Source organism: Diplotaxodon limnothrissa, linkage group LG6, assembly GCF_057381915.1.
Source record: "Diplotaxodon limnothrissa isolate DT_005_m linkage group LG6, D_limnothrissa_male_GT1.1, whole genome shotgun sequence".
Classification (NCBI taxonomy): domain Eukaryota; kingdom Metazoa; phylum Chordata; class Actinopteri; order Cichliformes; family Cichlidae; genus Diplotaxodon; species Diplotaxodon limnothrissa.
In genome coordinates, this window is record NC_140601.1 from 12,055,914 (window position 1) to 12,077,908 (window position 21,995).

The 21,995-nt window shown below is 44.0% G+C and overlaps 1 protein-coding gene across 3 annotated transcripts; it reads left to right on the top strand.

The window, feature by feature from the left end:
- Positions 1-4,945: 4,945 nt before the first annotated feature.
- Positions 4,946-21,004, top strand: LOC146630197 (calmodulin-regulated spectrin-associated protein 3-like). 3 transcript variants are annotated; one of them, XM_085355654.1, is made up of 19 exons: positions 4,946-5,081; positions 9,419-9,696; positions 9,976-10,116; positions 10,946-11,032; positions 11,196-11,231; positions 11,743-11,790; positions 12,732-12,870; positions 13,227-13,366; positions 15,175-15,268; positions 15,365-15,416; positions 15,644-15,705; positions 15,789-15,834; positions 16,010-18,431; positions 18,510-18,631; positions 18,773-19,059; positions 19,146-19,245; positions 19,811-19,920; positions 20,047-20,165; positions 20,678-21,004. In XM_085355654.1, exons 1-19 carry the CDS (start codon positions 4,946-4,948, stop codon positions 21,002-21,004), a joined length of 4,746 nt encoding a protein of 1,581 aa, XP_085211780.1. The 3 variants fall into 3 exon arrangements, with proteins under 3 accessions (XP_085211780.1, XP_085211781.1, XP_085211782.1); XM_085355655.1 differs by having other exon boundaries at positions 15,804-15,834; XM_085355656.1 differs by lacking the exon at positions 11,743-11,790 and having other exon boundaries at positions 15,804-15,834; positions 18,773-19,085; positions 19,154-19,245.
- The last annotated feature ends 991 nt before the right edge of the window (positions 21,005-21,995 follow it).

Sequence of the window (21,995 nt, forward strand, 5' to 3'; positions counted from 1 at the left end):
TTGTTACCACTAGTGCAGTAAGTCCTCCTTAATAAATTTCGGGGTGTTTATTTAATTGCATGACCAGAAAGCTTTTTGTGATTTTGTGTGTGTGTGTGTGTGTGTGTGTGAGAGAGAGAGAATGTGAATAAAATACTAGAAACACGACTTTTATAACGTGGATTGATTTAAAAAGTAAACAGTAAAGTCCTGGAGGATGGATTTTATTGGCCTGTGTTATTTTGAGTAAACAGTCAGCTGTTGTGTATGCAGATATAGTTTCAGACAGGGGCCCAATGGCCACTCTGAGGGCATTAATAAGTATTTTAGTAACATTAAAGTTATAGATTAATCAGGTTTGATATTTTTAAACTAGTTCAAAGATTTAAAACTATTTTAGTGGGTTTCTTACACTTTTTGTCCAATCAGCAGCACCTTTTTTTTTTTTTTTTTTCTTGCTAACATTTGTAGATGGTGTTCCTGTCACAAATGTTATATGGATTGTTGTTGTTTTTAAATCCCTCAAGGTATACGTGCCTGTTATGACGCACAGTTTTCGTTTTCTTTTATTCGTCAAAATGAGCGCCGTGCCTTGTAAATCTACAGCCAGTGAAAAATGTGGTTACAAATGTTGCGTTTCTTTTTAATATACAGCCAGTGTGATATAAGAATGAGATGCAAGTTCTTTTTATTTAGTTTTTTTTTTCCCACTCACTGCATGCTGCTTGTGTTTGCATAATGTAAATTGTCTCTGCTCAGTGGAAACAATGTTCACTTACAATGTTTGTCATAGAAATATACAACTTAAATTTGCAATGACATTGTAATGGTTGATATTGTAACAGTATTCAGTAGTAATTTACGGGGGGATGAAGCCCATCATTTGTCAGCAGGATGATAATCCACAAATGTTTTTATTGCGGAGTAAAGTGAGTAAAGCTTTTGAGTAAAATATTGCAGCTGATTAATATTGATTTTTGGGAGAAACTGACATGTTTAAAAGAACCGTTGACGGCTGTAACACGTTTTCTGCCATTATAATCTGCTCTCTGAGTGATGCCATTTAAAAACGTGTATCTTGCTGACTGTGGCCTGTTTACAGAGTTGTCACGTCTTCCTTCCAGATTGGAGGCGGTTGTTATCTGTTTGCAGCTGGACGAATGGATCGTATGATCTCATTGAGTTTCTTTTTAGGCACCTTTGCCTCACTTGTTGGATCATTTGCCTTATTTTCCTTAGATCGAGGAACAGTGTCTGTCTGACTGGTAATGTCTTTCTTCTCATCCTTGGAAAGTTTCTTTTTTATTTGCTCTCCAACTCTTTCCAGCCCCCCTTTGTCCTTCTCCTTCCTTCCCGGTGAACCAGTTTGACTCGTCTCTTTCTTTGTGTAATCCATCGAGAGTCCTTTCAGCAATGTCGGCACTTTCTTGTTTGCTGTCAGTGACGGTTTCTTCTTGGAATGCTTGTCCTTCCTCGACTTTTTCACACTCAGTTTGTCCAGCGACAGAGCGTTCTTCTTGCGTTTCTTATGAGGCAGCACCCTCTTCAGTTGACTCCAGGTCTTTTTCAGAGGTGATTTCTTCTTCTTCTTCTTCTTCTTCGGCCAAAAGATGGTTGTTTTTGAGGAGGAGCCACCCATTGCTGACCTGCAGGAAGAAGTAAAATGTGATCAGCACAAACGCACAAGTTTGTTCTGGCAGCTTTTTACAACAGTTTAACACAGCTATAAATATACCTCATACATAATACCTAAACAATTTGAAAGCTAGATTTTAAGATTGTTTAAATAAAAACTCCTAACGTGTAACTGTGTCTTGATGCATGCGCAGTCATCCAGGTAAGAATGTGTAAGTATATTTGGAGTTTTGGGATAAGCAAAATTTGAAAACATCAGCAGGGTCATTCCAAGCTGATGGTGGTTAAATGTATTTCAGTGTTAGGTCTTAGAAAAGGGCTGTATTTGATTATTACCTACTCATCTGGTTAATTTGATTATATTACAGAGTTTAGTTCTCAGTCAAGGAGAAAGTTAATTAATGATGGTGATCTAAGGTAAAGACGCCCAACAAGGCTCAACATCCTCTAGTGGGCTCCTGCCCAGCACTGTGACAGCTGATTGGCAGTTACCATAAAATACCAGAAGTGGCAGCTCCACCATTGGAGCCAGGTGGAACCTCAGACTGTCCAGGAGCTAAGTGATGCCCTGATCCAGCTGGGGGGGTGCATCTGTTGTCTCATTGGGTGCATGCTACAATGTTATAAGGCATGTGTACAAGCACGTGAGGGCAAGACAAATTTGAGTTACTGCAAGTAAATTTCAGTAGAGTGGACTAGCCTGCATAGTTTTTCCACTTTGATATTCAGTATCTTTAACTTCAGCCCTCTGTAGTTTCCTTTCCTTCATAACACATGATCCAGTCCGTATCAGTATAGATATCCAGAAGATTTTATTATTATTATTTTTTTTTACAATTGAGATCTGATGTCTAAGTGTTCCTTTAATTTTTTGACCAGTGTAAATATAGATAGGTATTTATATAGGTGTAGATATACAGAAATATAGTGTGCTTTTAAATTTCTAGTTTGGTGATTTATATGAATAGTATGGTAATTTCACAAGCCATATATGGAAATTACCATACTATTCACAGACCAGAAACCACACATTGAAGATGTGTTGATTACACTTTCCTGTCACATTTACTTAGGGTTAGGGTTTAAGGTTTCACTCAAAATGCACATATAAATAGTATCACTGTTCAAACTAATGTTACTCCACTCTGGACTATCACTTCAGTCTCTGCTATTTGCAACAATGACTGTCACAATAAGTAGCTTTGGTAGTAGAAGTACAACAGAAAGAGTTATCAAAACTGACAACTTTTATATTTCAAAAGGTAAAAGAAGTATAACAAAGATCAGTTCCTCTTCATACTATATTATCTGATACTAAAACCTCCAGGCAGAAAGCCAGGGTAATGAAGTCTACGTACCGCGAGTGCTCTCCACAGTCAGACCGAACAAATGTTTTGGATGACTTTCTGTGTCGTCTGTGCAGAGTTTAAACCTGAGACTTGCTTATAACGAACATTTACACAACACTTACCCTTATGGAAAGTCTCTTAAGAATCAACATCAGATAACACCGCTGTCCTCCTGACTGTGACAAAGACTGGGCTTTTTTCATGTGATCATGCACCAAACACAGACAGAAAAACCTGGAAGAACCAACCTGTTCTGTGACATTCTCCAGAGCTGACTCTGCTTGTGTTTCTGCTATGTCAAAGAGGCATGTCTCCCTCTTAAAAATCCATTATGGACACTTGTGAATATGACATGTATGTTTGCTGATTACAGTTTTGCACTTACACAACTGTCCATTTACATTTAACCGGAGTGCCCTGTGGATCAATGTTGAACTTTGTGCTTTTCTGTTTGGGTTTTTTTTTTCTTTTTGGATGAACTTCAACAACAACTGAGCACAATGTCAAGCACCCCCTCACCCTGGGTCCTGTGTCACAGAAGGTTTGAACTGAAATAAAACGGAAGCTCGCTGATCCAGAAGATAAATCATTCACATTCTCACTCTCTCTTGTTCGGCTTTATCCTCTCTGCTCAGAAATCTCAGAGTCACCCAGTTTCAGTTCAACCAGATTCCTGATGCAGTTTGCAGGTTTCTGGGCATGATGTTTGCTCACACGAGATCTAGCTCCTGCAGTTTCTTACACAGTGCAAAAGCTTTCTAAAACATTCAAGCTTAAACGGTTTTCTTGTGTTTCCTGGATGCCGCAAGAGAAATGCTTCCATAAAACGAAGATTCTTTGAGATTTTGTGTGTTAAGACTTAAGCTGTGCTGCAGCATGGCTTTTTTAGCAGCACATTGCTGATGTTTTGATTGTCAGGGTGGTTTCCTGTTTCCTGAGTTTGTAACACCTAACACTGGTTATATTCGCTAAAATGTTTTGGTTGTCTAAATTCATAGGGTGCCGAGCTGGCACTGAATGAATTTCAGCATTTTCTTCTGTCTGCAGGCAGCTGTTTCATAATTTGTGGTCATGCAAACCTTCAACCTCCAAGGGCCCAACCAGATAAGAGCATCAGACTGTGGTTTTTAGGTTAACTATCACATGGGAGGAAAAACTTATCAATAACAAGACCATGTAAGGGTCTTAGGGTGACAAATCTATGTAAGGTCTAGCCCTCGGTTCACAGGTTCATGGGGGTGTCAGAGTGCTTCAATTTGTTTTTATCATAAAATCTTTTGTTTGTTTCTGTAGTTTGGTTCGGTAGGCTATAGTAAAGCTACTCATTTGTGTGACGCTTGGGTAAAATTTGCAAGAATTTCACGCAAACTTTTCACTTTCTCTTTGAGGTTACTGCGTTAGAATACGGTGTGAAAATGAACGTGAATAAGGCTGTAACATGACACAATGTGGAACAAACGAAGCGCAGTGAATACTTTCCAGATGTAGTGAGTGATCGTGTGAGTGATCGAGTTGATGCCTTGCTCAAGGGCGCCGCCGTGTGGAGGAAGGAGGCTGTTACTCGCGTTTATGCCGAGTCTACAGGCTGAAAAGTGGCGTCGGGTAATTCCATCAATGTGCTCTTGTGAACCGGAGCGGAGGTTTGTTAGTGCTGTTTGTGCTGCTGCGGAGAGCATCGCCGATCTGAGAAACATCCTCATTGGCTGATTTGTGACGTTTAGGGGGGCGTGGAGCCGGCTTGGTGGCACCAGTGTGACATTTATTTTTTAAAAGAAACAAATCTGTCAGCAGACCACGTTTCTATTATCAACCCTCTGTTTGTGATAACTGATTTATTATCATTCATTTGTTTGTCTTCAGTCTAAATCGCAGAGCCCTCCTCCGTTTCCCCTCCTCCCCCGCCTCCTTCTCCATCCCTCCTCCTCACATTTCCCGGTGCTGCTGCTGCTGCCTCCGTGTCTTCGGTGCGGTACACCGCAGCCATGGTGGACTCTCCCAGCGCGATGAAGAAGACCTTCTCGGTGCCGGAGATCAAACCGCTGGACCAGTACGACTTCAATCGAGCCAAGATCTGCGCCAGCGTTCGGTGGCTGCTGTCGAAATCCTACGGCTCTGCAGGTACCCTCCAGCCTCTACCCACAGCTGAGGCGCATCTTGGGTGGGGCGCTTAATAATTTATCCCGCTGTATCCCGCTCCATATGCAGCTCCGAGTCCGTCTAACCCCGCTATCTGCCTTCAAAGGAAAGCCCTTCTCCGCGTCATCCATCATTATCATCCTCTGCCCCGACGATGCTCGTGGTCAACCTGGGCCAGCGTCTCCCCCCTCTATCGGGTGTGCAGTTTCCACAGCGCGTGCAGGTTATCATATTAGCCAATTATTTGACGTGAGCACGAGGCTTGTCAGAAGGAATCTCCTCAGTGGTGCGTGATGCGTGGAGGAACCGGACAACAAAGCCTTTGTCAGAGCCGGGCTCAGTCAGGCCTGTGGAGAGATTTGTAACGACGGGAAAATTTATTTGTTGGGTTTTTTTGTGGATTTGGGAAATGTGTATGTATAGCTCATGCGTGGGCCTGCTCTAAATGGGTCAAGACCGCATAATATTTGTGTCACTGTTACGCACGCACGGTGTGGTGAAGGTGACACAGTGGGGCTGCTAAGACAATGGATGGCTTTCTTGCACCACACGCATTCATTCCCTGAAGAAGTTCTGAATAAACCCGGCACAAGTGCCACCTCCTCCCTGCATTAACAGGCCAAAGAATGCAGAGGGTTTCTGAATGCTGTAAGCAGGTGTAGGTGCAGCATCCTGCTGCGTTAAACCACCTCTCACGAAGACCACGTTGTTTAGATTTTGGTTACACTGTGAAAGAAATGTTAGGTCAGCTTTGGTCTTTGTGCACTTTATGCCTGCTCTGTATCGGATGACATCATGCTGCGTGGCTGGGTCTGCAATCAGCAGTTTTGTCATTTGATCAGACCAACCGACCAAAACAAAACCGTATTTGATTTTGAAGCAGTTCAGTATCCTGCCAGCTGCTATTGCTCTGGTTAGTGTTGTGGCTACCTCCGGCCTCCTGTTAGCATGATAAATGTGACAAGACCCAATCTCACATAATGTGCATGTAGGAAGGTTCAGACTGTGCTGGCTAATGCAGTGATGTCACACAGCAGGCTAACTAAGCAGTAGTAAACCTGCGCATGTAATAATCCAGGTTATCTGCTGCAGTAATGGCTTTAGACAGAATTTCATATCACATTTGTGTCTGGCCTCCCCGTCAGTGCAGGACAGCAGAGAGGAGGAGAGATGAGCTGTAAGCCTCTCAGCAGGGAGGCTTCATTGTTATCCGTCAACTGGAAAATGTCCACTGGGGTGTCTTGTCGAATTTTTAATGGAAGCCCCGAAGAAAATGGCACTAATAAAGCCGCACATGAGATTCATGCACCGGTCACAGTCCTCACACTGACGAGGTTTATTATTCCACCCAAACAGTGGACAGGACCGCAGAGAGCTGTTATCTAATGATTGTGTCACTTTAAAACAAACAGAGACATTATGAAACCAGTTGTATTTTTTTCTTGGTATCATGTGGTTTCCAAGTCAAGTTAGGTAATAGTCTTCTAGTAAAGACTCCGTGACCTTTATTTAACCAGGAAATGGCCTCACTGAGAGTCAGTCCTCTTTGGCAGGATTGTCCTGTCTGAGCAGGAGTCACGCATCATCAATAAAATATTTCTAACTCACGAGAAGTGACAAACCGAGAGTCACCACATGCGTATGTGTTCACATCAGTTTTAGCTCTGTGTTTGGTCTACACCAACTAGAACTGAACCACCTTCTGTGAGTGCTGGGGATTTAGCAACCATTCAACTTTTTCAGATGCAACCCAAAATAATGTTGACTTAAATTTATGTCCTGAAAGACATTCATAGGTTTCCCTGGTAGTAAGGAAATCATCAATTTCAGCAAATGTAACCCTGAAATGATGAGTGGACTTTAACTCAACATGAATTTAAATTCGTCTAAACAGAGGAACCATTTGAATTCAAGCACATTAGTACCTTCTCTCAGTTTTCAAGCTTATATGTTACAAATTCCCATTTTAACTCGTGGAATATTCTGCTTTTCTTTGATAGAACAGGATGTTTTTCATGTTCTGGGATAATGGTTGCACAAGGAAACAATCTGAAGAGTCTGAAGAGTCTGAGATTGGCTCTGGAAATCTATCCTGGACATTGTTCATTGTTTTTAGAATGATTAGCAGGTCAATCCATGGAGAAAATAATCCATATCTGCTTCCCTAAACACGTGTTTGCACTGTGGTAGAAAGATTTAAATGGATAGCTCCACAGTCCTGTTTGTAATGTTCCCTACTCTGCAGTCCAGTCTCATTGCCTCAGCTGTGATTGGGACAAATGGCCACTTTCCATTTTCATCGTTCCCATAGTGACCGAAGTCCTGTTTCCTCCCAGCTCTCTTTACAGAGTCTGAAAGGCAAAGGGGTCCAACCCCAAAAACAGTGCGCGTGTGTCACACTGCACTGCAGTGTGTGCTCAGTGTAATCGATGTGCTCGTCAAATCTTTTGTCTCCTCTCCTCAGAGAAATGGGCCACAGCATAGGAAGGAGGAGTTTCAGTTACATAAGTAAGCCTTACGACAGTGGAGAGTAGTTGTGGCGCTCATTGCGGGTCACTCTGAAAATGTGTGTGGACGGATCAAGAAGTGAGGGGGTAGAAAATAACGGCAGAGACTTAAAGAGATCAGGGACTGACTGCAGAGTGAACGGAAGTCATGCGAGCTCTGAGAGTTCCTTCAAATCTACTCCAGTCTTCCAGATCATGCCAAGTTGGAATATGGGTCAGTCAGGGAATTGTGTGTTTTTGTGGTCACAGTGTGTATGTGTCTATGAACTGACCAACTCCTAGCGGACTGGACATGTTCACAAACACACACTCTCTTGTCTGGGTAACCTAGCTGAGCTGTACATGAAGATGATGACATTATTGCCTCCTGCAGTCAGATTCTGTAGCTTTCCGTCACAGATTTCCATTGTGGGAATACGTCTTCAGTGTGTTCCATAAGTTATTTATATTTTTCCACAGTTTATGTGACAAGGCTGGCTGCAAACAGCCTGTGTGACTGCTGCGGCCTTTATTTTACATTGGGCAGTGTTTTCATAAAGCCTTTCTCTGCATCAGAATTCCATCTGGCAGTTTTTACCGTTCCCAGAGCACAGCACAGGAAAGCTCAGTGTTTTCTCCTCATATATATCGGCTCACATGCACCTAAGAGATGTAGCTCTTGTATAAAGTGGACAAGTTCTTATTCTCAATGATCTCGGCTTGGAGATAATAGATGAGTGTACAGCTTGCACCATTCAGTGACCGTCCTTTGAATTTCTAAACACAGTTGTATCTTTTGCATCTAGCGTCGTTTCTTTAAGCATAAGCATTGTTGCAGATCAGGTACACCCTTTCATGGAAACGGCATTCCCTGTTGGCTGTGGCCTCTTTCAGCAGGATAAAGGATCTGTTGACAACAACATGGTGCCAGATACCACAGCACACCTTCAGTGGTCCATGCCTCAAAAGGTCGGGGCTGTTTTTCCAGCAAAAGGGGAACAACACCTTATTGGACACGTGGTCATGATGTAATGCCTGATCGGTGTGTAAAGAGGAGCTAGAAGTTGGTGCTTTAATCTCAAACCTCTTTTTCAAAAGCTGCTACTGGTCAAACTGGCAGTTAAAAATATTTCATAAAGAATTTTTCTCTTTACCTTTGCATGCTAGCAGCATCCATTAAGCTAATATGCTAATTGTAAGAAGATTTAAGGTCAGATTTACTGAACAGGCCAAAATAGCGTGGAAGTCAAATCTCAAATACGTTTTTTTCTATGCTTTTTAACTAGCTTTCATACTCCATTGGATGTATCAGCAAAGAACTTCGGGTTAGTATCTTGCCCAAGGATATTTGGCATGCAGACTGAAGGGAGCCAGGGATCAAACTACCAACCTTCCAATCAGCAGATGACCTGCTCTACCTCCTTAGCTACAGCTACCTTGTAATAGGTGTGATTCAGTGTTAAATATCTGTACAATTAAGAATATCTGCTTGATTTAAATAGTCCCTTCTCTATATTTTGTGCCTTGAAAGAGTAACTTCCAGAATCACAAATGCGACAGGGTCAGTTGCAAAAAGCTCTACGTTCCCACCTCTTGTCACTGTGCTCTCTTAGTAAATTCCAACAAAAACCCAGTTTGTGATGGAACAGTGTGTTAGTAAATCTGGCCTGTGAAGTGAGCTCTGACCACCATGTGAATGAGAGCGAGGCAGGTGATCCACTGTGGTGACCCCTAAAGAGAGCAGCCAACAGGAGAAGACCTGTTGGCTGCTAATATTTGCTAATATGGACTCTTCTTCCAAAAACCAAAGTGAGAATGTCCTTTTCTTTTCAGAGAACGTTCCGGTGGAGTTGCGCGATCCGCTCTATAAGGACCAGTATGAACAAGAGCACCTCAAGCCGGCTGTCTCCAAGCTGCTTCTCTCCCCGGAGATCTACTGCAGAGCTCAGGCACTGCTTGCCCAGGCACACGGGGTCTCTCAGCCAGCATCGCAGGGGTCTCCAGCTGATAACTCTGCCCTCCTGCAGTTCCTCATTAAGAAAGGTTTCGCTCCGAAGGTCCAGGATGCCGATGTCACAGAGGAGGACCTTAGCAGTAGCCCTATTAAAACGGTGTGTGTTGTGTATTTGTATGATGGCGTATTTTCTACTTTAAATTCAACCTGCAAGTGGTTGAATGCTTTCAGCATCTCAGGTAGCATTTGAATAGTCACTTAAATACAATTTAAAAACATTTTTTATAGGAGGTTTCCAATGTAAGATTGGATCATTTACAGGAAGGAAAAGAGTCAGATCTTCAGACTGGCCTTTCCAACTGTGCCAACATTTCAGTCTCAGTCATACCAGCTACTCAGGTGCTTAAATGGTCCTTCTTCTCCCTGATTGGTGCAGAAAGCCCACCTCGCCCTTATTGACTCGCTGATGTCACTGGCTACCAAAGAGACGGTGGGTCAGGTGAAAATGGCGGTGGAGGCGGAGCAGATGGGTGTTGGAGCGCCGTGGGAGAATGGACTGCTCTTCTGGGTCAACAGGGTGAGAACACAACATCGGTGATTTCTGCTGGTCTCAGCAGATTCAACTTCTGTCCCAGTTCATGGTTTTTATTGGTTTAAAGCCTTAGATTAAGTTATCACACATAACACAACATCACTGACAGGACTAGTCATGAGAATCTGAATGCTGAAATACCACAGACTCTGCATTGTCTCCAGTGGCAACCTGAGGTTAGCTCCAAAAGCGAATCAATCCACACCGACTGTTAAAATGTCCAGCTTTACAACAAAAATAAACACGTTTACAACCTGACACAAAGAAGCGTTGGTCTTTGTAGCAGAGAAGACATAAAAAAACCTCACTAGATGAAATTGTATTGAGATTCAAAGTTATGCAGATTTACATGACCATTTCATCCTCAGATGGATGCTGTCAAGAGACGGACATAACTACTATGATGACAACCACTGGTTTCTACTGGTTTAAAGCATCACTATTTCCACAATCACTGAATGGTGTTTTGATTCTGGGCGTGACAAGAGAGGGGAGGACGACGTGTCAATCACATGTTGTTAGCCTGTGAACGTATCTTGGATAATTGTTGTTTCTGACTCGTGGAATGAACGAATCTTGTAAAATGGGCAGACTTGTTTACAGTCCATGATGTCCCCCATCTCTCACGCCATGACAGCTGGGATAGTGAAACTTGCTAATTAAGCTAAAGAAATTATCATTATAATTTCATTATCAGCTAATGCTAGCACGTTAGCTAGCATTGGCTAAGAAACATTTTATTTCTTGTGATAAAACATTGTAACTTTGAAATCATGTGAGTTCTACTGTAATAGTGTTTGTCTTACATTTGCAGTTGAACCAGAAGCTAAGAGAAAGCACAGAAGAAGAAGAGCCGCCTAAGTCACAGAATTGCACAGACTTGCAGCCTGTTCAGGACTCGGTAAAATACCGCCAACAAACACATAAATACTCACATGCTTGATGACTTGTAATAAAGCATGTATGTGCCTCATTGCTATGTTGCTGCAGCTTCAAACATTGACCTTGCCCTTCTTCTGTTTTCTCCCCTCGGTTTGTTTCTGTCACTCCTTGATCTCTGGCAGTGTCAGTCCACCCGGTGGTACTGGAAACTAGTCCCCGTAAGTGTACTCTTCTCTTCTCTGTTGTCCTCTTTGTCTGTCCATCTGCTACGGCTGACATTATTGTGCCTGCTGGAAATGCCCACACATACCTTTTACCTGTCTCCTCATAAAAAGTGTCCAGTAGACTTATCTTAATACCAGCTGACCGATCTGTTGCCCCATTATGTCCCGAAACTCCTTATTATTGTCAACTGATGCTGTTTTGGACACTGGGTGTTTCTGACGTTGCTACATTCAGTCATCAGTTTCATCTCAAAATGAGCCAGATTTTTAGAGGCGAGGTGGAGGAGGAGTTGCTGAAGAAGGAGGCGACAGAGGTGAAGTGACCTTTATTAAGTGGTTATTAAAAGACATCTGTGCTCCCTTGGTTTGTCCCCTTCCTCTCCTCCTCCTCCATCGCTCTGTCCTCTCCCCCCTGAGCAGACGTTTTTTGGTGTGGCGGTTCCCATGATGAGCGGCCCCCTTGTCATTTATGCTTGTTTCCCTCTCTCTGCCATCCCCCATCCAGCATGCTATCGCTTTTTGTTTGAAGGAGTCGGGGAATAAGCCGCCAGTGGTAACGTATAACACCTCGCTCTTCTCTCACCCTCTCCCCCCACCCCCGCTTCCCGTACCATTGCACTCGACTGACCGACAAACCGACCAATCGCCACACCTCACCTACCACGTTGTCGACCAGTGACTGACCGTACAGCTGACTGCAAGCTAACCACCACTCCAACCTCGAGGCTGGATGGATCACTTTAAAACTCATTAGCCTTTAACACAACTTCTCCATAGTTATCGTTGTGTGTTACAGAGCCTTGTTATAGGAGGCACGGCGCCACTGCGTGCTACCCTTTGAAGCTGAACGCGCCTTCTTTGTCCTGCTCCAACAAGGCTGTGGAACAGTCAGCTTACGTTACAGATGCCTTGTTTTTGGGTTTGTTTATCTCATGTGGACGTCAAAGACTGATGCGGCGTCTGAGCTGCGAGACTCACCTTTTCTTTCTCTTCTTTTACTTTTTTCATTTAATCAATGCCAATTAGAAGCAAAGGCTCACAGTGTCATCAGTGCCCATTACCACTGCATGGACACCGAAAAACAAACATCCTCCTTTTCACGTCTTTCTTTCAGTCTTTTTTCTTTGTTTGCAATGTCCCTTTTTAACTGTTGCACTGCACCTTCTGGTTGCTGTGTCTATATGTGTACAAACTTGAGGCATTATTGGTCTTGTGCTTTGTTTCTATGGGCTTTTCTTCTCTTTGCAGTTTTTCCTGGCGTTTGGCTGGCTTCACACTTTAAGTCAATGCTTTTGTTTCTTGTCTGACGGAAACACAACGCTGGCTGATTTTATATTTCCTTTGCTACTTCTGAGTCTCTCTCTGAATCCCTTTAAAAACAACCCGTTTCCCTGCCTGTATACTCTTAGTCTCACTTATTTTATTTTTTTTGCAAAACGTTCTTTTTCCCCCCTATGTCAATTTTCTTCTCCTTCCCTCTCTTTTCTTATCCAGATCCGCTATAGGAAGGACAAAGTGCAGTCTAAGTTGACTCCCACTTTCCCTCTGGTTTCTGCGGTCAAAGATCTGTCTAACGGCTGCGCAATAGCTGCTGTGCTGCACTATTACTGCCCCAGCTTGCTGCCTCTAGAGGGTACACGTTAACTCAGACACTAACACACATTCATAGATGTGCATAGATGTACAGATAGGATGATGAAATATTTATATTTAGTTAATGTGCGCTTCAAAATACTCAACAGCTTAAGTGATAGGGCTGTAATTTAAAATACAATTTCCTGTAAATGTTGCTTGTTAATGCATTTCGTGTAACTTTTAGTACATCAGTATAGTCACAAAACGCAATAGTGCCTCTCATGTTCTCTATTTAGATTTTGCCTTTAAAAAAAGCATCTTTTATCTTGATTTGAAGCAAATATATTTAAAGTTCTTTGACAAACATCTGGAAGCAGCATTGTTCCATTGTTTTTCATTGTTTACTCCTTCCAGATGTGTGTCTGAAGGATACCATGTCAGTAGCTGACTCTCTCTACAACCTGCAGCTGATCAAAGAGTTCTGTGAGAGCAGCTTGCAGAGCTGCTGCCCCCTTGCTGTGGAGGATATGCTCTACGCGCCACTGACTCTGCATGTAAGCGTCACGGTCTCTGACATTAAACTGTTGTTAGTTAACAGAGAAACTTTGTATGGGTGTTTACTCCTAACTTAATCCTTTCTATAGGCTGAAAAATGTTTGTGGTCTGAATGTAAACCAGTTGGTTTCAATTTAAACCACTAGAGGGCAACAGAAGCCAGCTTTTAGAGCGAAAAGGTATAACATTATGACCACTGACAGGTGAAGTGAATTAAACCGATCGTCTCTTCATCATAGCGTGAGTTGGTGGGATATACTAGAGAGGAAGTAAAGACTTTGGCTTCAAAGTTAATGGGTTAGCAAGAGAAAAATGGGCAAGGGTACAGATTTGAGCGAAGGGCTATATTGTGATGGCTGCATGATTGGGCCATAGCGTCTGCTAAACTTTAAAAAGGGTTTAAAAAGCATCTAAATTCATGTTGGGTGTTTCTAGTCTGCAGTGATCAGTATCTGTCAAAATGTGTGAACCAGCAACAGGGTCATGGGCGGCCAAGGCCACCTGATGCATGTGAAGAGTGAAGGCTGGTCTGTGTGGTCTGATCCAACAGACGAACTATTGTAGGTCAGGTGGTAGAGTGGATCACCTACTAACTGGAAGGTTGTTGGTTCGATCTGCTACAGTCTGCATGCCTAATATCAGATAGAGTAGAAAAGCACTGTATAAGAACCAGTCCATTACGAAATTGCCAAATAACTTTCTGCTGGTTCTGATGGTAAAATGGCCTGTATTTGTATAGTGCTTTTCTAGTCCCTAAGGACCCCAAAGCGCTTTACACAACCTGTCATCCACCCATTCACACACTGGTGATGGCAACTACATTGTAGCCACAGCCACCCTGGGGCGCACTGACAGAGGCGAGGCTGCCGGACACTGGCGCCACCAGGCCCTCTGACCACCACCAGTAGGCAACGGGTGAAGTGTCTTGCCCAAGGACACAACGACCAAGACTGTCCAAGCCGGGGCTCGAACCGGCAACCTTCCGATTACAAGGCGAACTCCCAACTCTTAAGCCACAATCGCCCTGATAGAAAGGTGTCAGGGTACAGACTTCATCACAGTTTGTTGTGTATGCGGCTGCATAGCTGCAGACCAGTCAGGGTCGCTGTCCACCACTGAGAGCACCAACAATGAACACATGAACATCAGAACTGGACCATGGAGCAATGGTAGAATATGGCTTGGTCTGATGAATCACGTTTTCTTTTATATCGAGTGGATGATGGTGTGTGAGGGAAGAAGCCAAGCCGGCAGAGGCAACGTGATGCTTTGAGCAACGTTCTGCTGGGAAACCTTTGGTCCTAACATCCATGTGGATGTTACTTTGACTCGTACCAGGTACCTAAGCATTGTAGCATGACATTACCTGATGGCCTGTCACAAAAATGATTCAGGAATGGCTGGAGGCACACAGCAGTGAGTTTGAGGTGTTGACTTGGCCTCCAAATTCCCCAGATCTCAGTCCAATCAAGCTCCTGTGGGATGTGCTGGACAAACAAGTCTGATCCATGGAGGCACATTGCAACTTACATGAGTAAAAGGATCTGTTGCTAACATCTTGGTGCAGATACCACAGCTTCAGGGGCCTAGTAGAGTCCGTGCCTCAACAAGTCAGGGCTGTTTTGGCAGCAAAGCGGAACAACACCATACTGGGCAGGTGGTCATAATGTTATGTCTGAAAGGTCTATCTTATCGTTATAGTAATATAGTTATCTTGAATCTGAGGCGTGACATTAAAGCAATGTATTCAGTGCTGATGCTGTCTTCATAATGTCCATATGTCACGCTAACACACTCTTTTCCTCAGCTTAACATCATGAGCTTCATAGCAGAGCTGCTGGAGTGGTTTGAGATCAAGAAACCTGATTTTGTCCAGCCCGTACAGCCCATTGACCTCACAGGTTTGTGACTTCACCACGTTAATAAGAACTTCTTTGCTTTACTGGCTTTGTGCACATTTGTTCACTGACTGTAACACTGCATTCTGTACCTTTCAGATGTCTCAGGGTTAACTGACTGTATTAGTCCCGTCACTGGTAACAGCAACAGGTACCAGCATGCCACACATACAAGTACATATACAAAAAGTGGTTAGAAATATTATTAAAAAAAAGACCAGTCACTAAACCCAAATTACTACAGGGTAGGAAATAACACTCAACTGAAATAAATCTGAATACAGTCAAACAGGACCTAATCAAGCCATTTGTTGAGTCAAACAGATGGGCCACAGACAAAAATTGGCTGTGTTGTGTAACACTGTTGTCCCTTTTCAGCGGTTCTCCTTCTTTCATCTTTAAACAACCATTTGTACCCATCTCCTCTCCAGTTTCACCAGGTAACAGTTACTGGGCACGCATCTTTTATGCCTATTGCTATTTTGCATTTGCGTGCAATTAGCCGTTGTGTGAGACTTATGAGTTATTTTCTTTGCAGAAAACAAAAGCTGGACAAAGAAACAAATCAGGTAGATATCCTTAAACCCTTTATGTGGTTTCTATCGTAAGTGTTGTGTTGCTCTCATATTTTATCTTAATTTTTTTAATCTTCTTACTTTGGCTTCCGTGGACTCTGCTTTTCCATACTTGTTGGTGCAACTCATCCATTTATCCATCATTCCGTTGTCACCCACCTCTCTGCAGTCGTCCTCTGTCAGCAGTGACTTTCAGCATCCCATTTGGCCTGGACAGTGATGTTGACATTGTCATGGGAAACCCAATAGATTCTGTCTTTCGCTCCGTCAGCACTGACAGCCTCGCCACCGCCATCCCGGCAATGACGTCCCCGATGACATCAGCAGGGATGACTCGTGTCCCGTACAGCCCTCCGGAGGATCTCAGCCACCTGGTCAGCGCTTCAGCCCCATCGCAGCGCTCTTCCTGGGGTCCATATGCACACACTGCACAAATGGGAGAGCTGCCGACCATTGAGGAGGCGATGCAGGTCGTCCATAGACCGGGCAGCAAAGACCAGAAGAAGGGAAGGGTACCTGAGAAAGGTGGGAAAGGAGCTTTGGCAGACAGGTCAGAGCCCAGGTTACGTCCTGAAGGAGCTCCAGCAGGTTTCTTTTTGCACTCGCCTGAAGAGGATAATCCCCAGCTCAGCAGCTCTGCTCCGTGTCGCTCCGGAATCCTCTACCGGCCAGTTGGAGGAGAAGTGGGCGGCAATGAAAGGCAAGGAAGGAGAGAAAGCCGGGAGAGGTCAGGACGTTCTGATATGTCACGTGATGACGACTCTGTACTGCGAGATGGCAGCGTCGACTCCTCGGAAGCATCGGACGATATGCCCAGAAACGCCCCGGGTAACATACGACCCAGTAGCGGTCGTCAGGGAAACCACAGCACCAGCAGCAGTCCACGCATGACGAGCTTTGCTGAGCGACGAGACAACCGAAGAAGACACCCTGCTGCTACTGGGGAAGAGTCGGCTTCTGCTCAGACTCCAACAACCCCAGCAACTCCAAACACACCCTCCACCCCAGCAGGTGCAGTAGGGTGCCAGGACAGCCCAGGTCCCAGAGGTCCGGAACCTGGCTCTGAGGCCTGGGAACTGGGAGTTCGTCTTGAGGAAAAACGCAAAAGCATCGAAGCTCAAAAAAGACGTATCGAAGCTATTTTTGCCAAGCACAGGCAGCGGCTTGGAAAAACTGCTTTCCTTCAACTGAAAAGAGAGCAAGGAGAAGGAGGAGGTGAGGCAGCGGATGATAATCTGACCCTTGATGAGCGTCTCACTCGCATGGAGGAACAACTGAAACAGGAGGAGGAGAAAGAAAAGCCATCTGTTTCCAATCCTCCGCGGTTAGAGAAACAGGTCACATTCTCTATTGAAAGTAAGAAAGGATCAGAGATAGAAAAAGGAACAGAGAAAGTGGGGGAAGCCGTTTTAGTGGACTACAACGAGGTGGTGCAGAAACTCAGTGAGGCTCTGCAGTCGCTACAGAAGGACATGCAGAAACTTACCGAGCAGCAACAGCAACTCATGAGCAACCAAAGACCCAAAAATATGCTCAGAACAACTCCAAAATCAACAACTAGAAGTAATACCAAAACACCATCCAAAACCCCTCCTCACACTCCAACAAAAACACCACCAAGAACTCCGACAAAAACCCCAACCAGGACTACCAGTAAAGCTTGGGTGATTCCTGCTGGTTCCAATGCTCCATCTGCTTCTTCCCCATCACGCCGGTCTCATCTTGTTTCCTCTTCCACATCACCAAAAACTATTATATCTTCCTCCTGCCCAGCTTCTCGCACTAAGAGTCAGTCCACTCCCCGTAGCCCCAAACACCATCCACGTATCCAACACCAGCCTCACCCACGGCCTTCCGAACTTAAATTCCCTCCGCTCAATCGCGTCTTGACACCAACCCAAACTGTGGACACACTCCCACACCTGCGACGCGTGTCGCCCAGCAAGTGTCAGGTACAGACCTCTTCTTCCTTCCGTATCGGTGGACCCCGGACTCCCCAGGAGTCTCCCCAGGCTACCCAGCAGCCACAGGCCGCTGAGAGCACCTCGGACACAGGCTCAAGTGAAACACCCACCCAGTTTAGCCTGGAGTTGGAGCAGGAAGACACAGGGGTCATTGGAGGGTTGCCGCAACCCAGGCAAGATCGTCTAAGAGCTGCTGGAGGGAGCAGCTCTGGTGCTCCTTCTGAGTGCTCATTTGAAAGTGAGACTTTGTCCATGTCTGCTGCGTACAGCACAGGAGGTGAAGGAGGAAGAGCCGCGGGTGCGGGAAAGCAATGCAGCCTGATTGAAGTATCATTATCATCTCTTGGGGGACCAGAGGGGGGAAGCGATGAACCAACTGATGAGGGGCAGGAGTTCTCCTCCGATTCCATGAGCGACCACACAGAATCCGCTGTGGAACCTGCAGAACGACTCCCTGCCGAACCTTTGGATCCAATAGAGCGACTAAATTTGGCAATAGAAGACAGCGATGTGCCAAAAGAACAAATTGGATCGAAAGGCGGACATGCAAGAGAGGCGGAGATGTTAGAACCAGGTGAAGAGCAGAACGAAGTGGGAGCCAAAGGAGGAATTGGATTTTTTTTCAAGGTGAGTTCTTGCAAAAGAGAATGGACAAGGAAAAGTGTATTTTGGATGCACATGAATTACATGCTTCTTTGTTTGTAGGACGAGGTTCACAGTGAAGGGGAGATGGCTCAACGTAGAGCGGTACTGTTAGAACGACAGCAGAAGAGAACAGAGGAACTAAAGAAGAGGAGACAGTGGAATGAGCAAGAAAGGGAAATCAGGTAGTGTTTCTATAAATTTGTGAAAGCAACTATACAAAGTAAATCCCCACAGATTTGCTTTTCTTGAATTTGTTGATTAACAAGTCCAAATTTGAGCTGCACGTGTGTAAAATTAACCTAAATTTGTTTGGTTGGGTTTAGACTAGCATCCTCAGAAAAAAAAGCGGCATCACCTTCCAGCACACCTCCTGCAGCCACGACCTCACCTTCTCCTACACCTCCGGCTACTCCAGCTCGCCGTGGAGATTTTACACGGGGGGAGTACGCATGGCGGCAACAACTCAGACTCATGGAGGACCTGGACAAAGTTCTTAAGCAAAAATCGACTAACCAAGGACGAACTCCCACTAAGAAAAGCCGCTCCCGGCCTCGCAGCATGACCAGAGAGGAAACGCAGCTATCTCTGAGTCCCGCCAAGGGAGCGACTGGTAAAGCCAAAATAGTTTCGAAAAAAGTATTTCTACACTATTTGAATGACTGAAATATTTTTATGTTCTACCATTTGCTTCCCCAGGTACTAAGTTGACCAGAGTCTATTCTCACTCCTCACTCAACCTGGCAGCCACAGACGAACCAGGAAACAATGGTGGTGACCCCACAAAGCGACTCCGCAGGTACACTGCTGCATTGTCAGGTCGCAGCAGCACAAGCATAGCTTAAGAAATTGCAGCATTGGTTAGTTGGCCAGGTGTTTGCATCCGAGTGAAATATCAGAAATTCCAGTGATAAAGTTAGAAAGTCAGAAAAAATAGGATTTGTTTTTGTTCTTATTAACTTAAATATTGATACCTACCTTTGAGTTATTTAACTTACTAACTCAAAATTTTCAGAAAAGAAAATTCTGGTTGTGGATTGCAGATTTATTTATAGTTTTTCAATAATTTAGTTTGTTTCTATCCTCTATGTTCAATACATTGCTCCAATCCATCAGGAAGTAGCCGGCATGCTAGAAAATATACTACCTGTACTTCCTGATGCTGGCAAATCTGTTGACATCAATAATGCAACAATTTGTTGTTTTTTCACGAGCGTCTTATAGGGCAGTTTATCAACACAGCGAGATTTTAAATACAGTATCAACATTCATATTGATACTAACGATATTTGGATCAATCTGCCTACCTCTGCTGTCTATTATGATGTCATAATGCGACCAGGGCACTCTTGGTTTCTCTGCAGCACCCGCCCTGATTCACCTTCAGGTTGTGTAACACCAAGCAGACTGACAAATGGAGAGAAGGACTCGGAGAGTGGTTCAAATGGAACTTCACCTGCCCCAGAATACTCAGGTACAACGTTAAGCAGGTCCAACGCGATCACTCGGTTCCTTTGTACTTGTAAGCAATAGCCAAGTGCTTTCAGCTGTAGTTGGTCTGCAAAAACCAGCGTGTCTGTTTTGTTTTTTTACATTTCAGGTCCAAAACTCTTCAAGGAACCAAGTTTCAAGTCCAATAAATTCATCATTCACAACGCGCTCTCTCGCTGCTGCCTCGCAGGGAAGGTCAACGAGTCTCAAAAAAACAAGATTGTTGAGGTAGAGGACTCATTTTACTTCACTTTTAATCAAGCTCATTGTGAATTCTGCTATTTCTGTAACTGTAGGCGCCATATTTATTAAAATCACCCATAATCCTTCACGTCCTTTTTTGAAGCATAAACATTGTGCTGTTTTTTACATTTTACTTTACTAACACAAACATTTTCATTATGGTGATCTGGTTTTGAAGCCTTAACAAAATAAATCTGCTTTTCATTCACATATAGAGAGTAGAATAACAGAATTATCTCCTGAAGCTGAATATCAGTAGCTCAGTGACTTACTGAGGTTGCTACACTGAGGTGAGAAGAAATGACACTTTATTAATTCTGTTAGTGGTGGCAGGCCATAAATAATGCATTTTAAAGGTAGGAGCGAGGGCCGTGTAAAATCTGACCGATGTCTGTGATCAGCCCCCGGGCCAGACTTTAGACATGCCTGGTGTAGACCATACTCACAGATGCAACATGTGCTTACTGCATCTTTTATTCATGTTTTTCCAACTTCAGGAAATGGAGAAGAGTCCTGCCAACCACTTCCTCATCCTCTTCCGCGATTCCAGCTGCCAGTTTCGAGGCGTTTACACCATGAACCCTGACACCCAGGAGCTTGCGCGATTGGCTGGGGTGGGCCCACGGACGGTTAGCTCCATTCAGGTGGAGTCCATCTACAAATACAGCTCAGACAGGAAGCAGTTTAGTGCCATCCCCTCTAAAACGATGGGCATGAGCGTGGACGCCTTCACCATCCCCAGCCATCTCTGGCAAGGAGGAGGAGCGGGAGGTGGAGGAAGCAGGAGAGCAAGTGTTACTAAGAAGGCTGTCACTTCCAAGTGAGATCCAGTACACACAGTGGCACATGGATGATGAAAACACTCTAAATACACTGTAATTACAGTCAAACTGAAGTGAAACACGAAAAACATACGTGCACACTGACAGGCCTGTAAAAAACACCTTACCTCTGTTGGCCTCAGATTTTACAAGAAATAGAAAAAAAGAAATTGGAGCGATTTGTACTCCCCTTCATGTGCACGAAAGTGTCAACAGCACAACTTTGAGACAGGAGCAGCACACTGACACAGAGGAAGGTTTTGTAATTACTCAAGGATTAGTTACTTTTAAAAAGTCTCCTTACGTACACTTTCATTGTTTGAAAATACAAACATGTTTTTTTCTTTTGAAAGAAAATAGTTGTTTCCTGAAAAACTTCATGAAATTACCGATTGCTAGCCAGTCCTCCCCTTAAGTAAAACACCAGTTTTTTACACAAAGCCAAACGACAGAGAAAATGCCTTCACGTCAGAGTGTCTGACGGGACCTTCGTTGTGTATGACGTTAATTCTACCAGTAACTCTTAGTGGGTGGATAAAGCACATTTGTTTTGCAAGATGAAAGATAGCCATAACCATGTGATACATATAGCAGAGGCGAGCTTTTTCTTTTGGACATCTGTAAATGTGTAGCGGTTCTCAGAGATGATTACCACAGCATGAATGGTTATTTACTGTACGTGGTATAAGCTTATTTCAAAATAAGATCACAGTGGAAACTTGTGGTTTTGATGAAACTATATTGATGGTATGTGAGCATTAGATGCCAATTTAAACAACTTTTGTATACTTGGACTTATCAAATCTTGAGAATGACGTGTCATAAACAAGCTTATGTCTAGAAGTACCTGAATTGTTGTACTCTTGGGAAGAGATTGATACAGACTGGAGTTCCAAGCGTTGCCATCTTTGTATTCCCTAATGAATCTTTCATTAAAATAAAGAAAGTCTTTCACATTTGTGAAACTAACAATAAACTGGAGACCATTTTGCAA

Coding starts and splice junctions, on each gene's coding strand:
- LOC146630197 (XM_085355654.1), top strand. CDS start 4,946: ATGGTGGACTCTCCCAGCGCGATGAAGAAGACCTTCTCGGTGCCGGAG. Junction 11,791..12,731: donor CGGGGAATAAGCCGCCAGTG/GTAACGTATAAC, acceptor TTTCTTATCCAG/ATCCGCTATAGGAAGGACAA. Junction 15,417..15,643: donor GTCACTGGTAACAGCAACAG/GTACCAGCATGC, acceptor GTCCCTTTTCAG/CGGTTCTCCTTCTTTCATCT.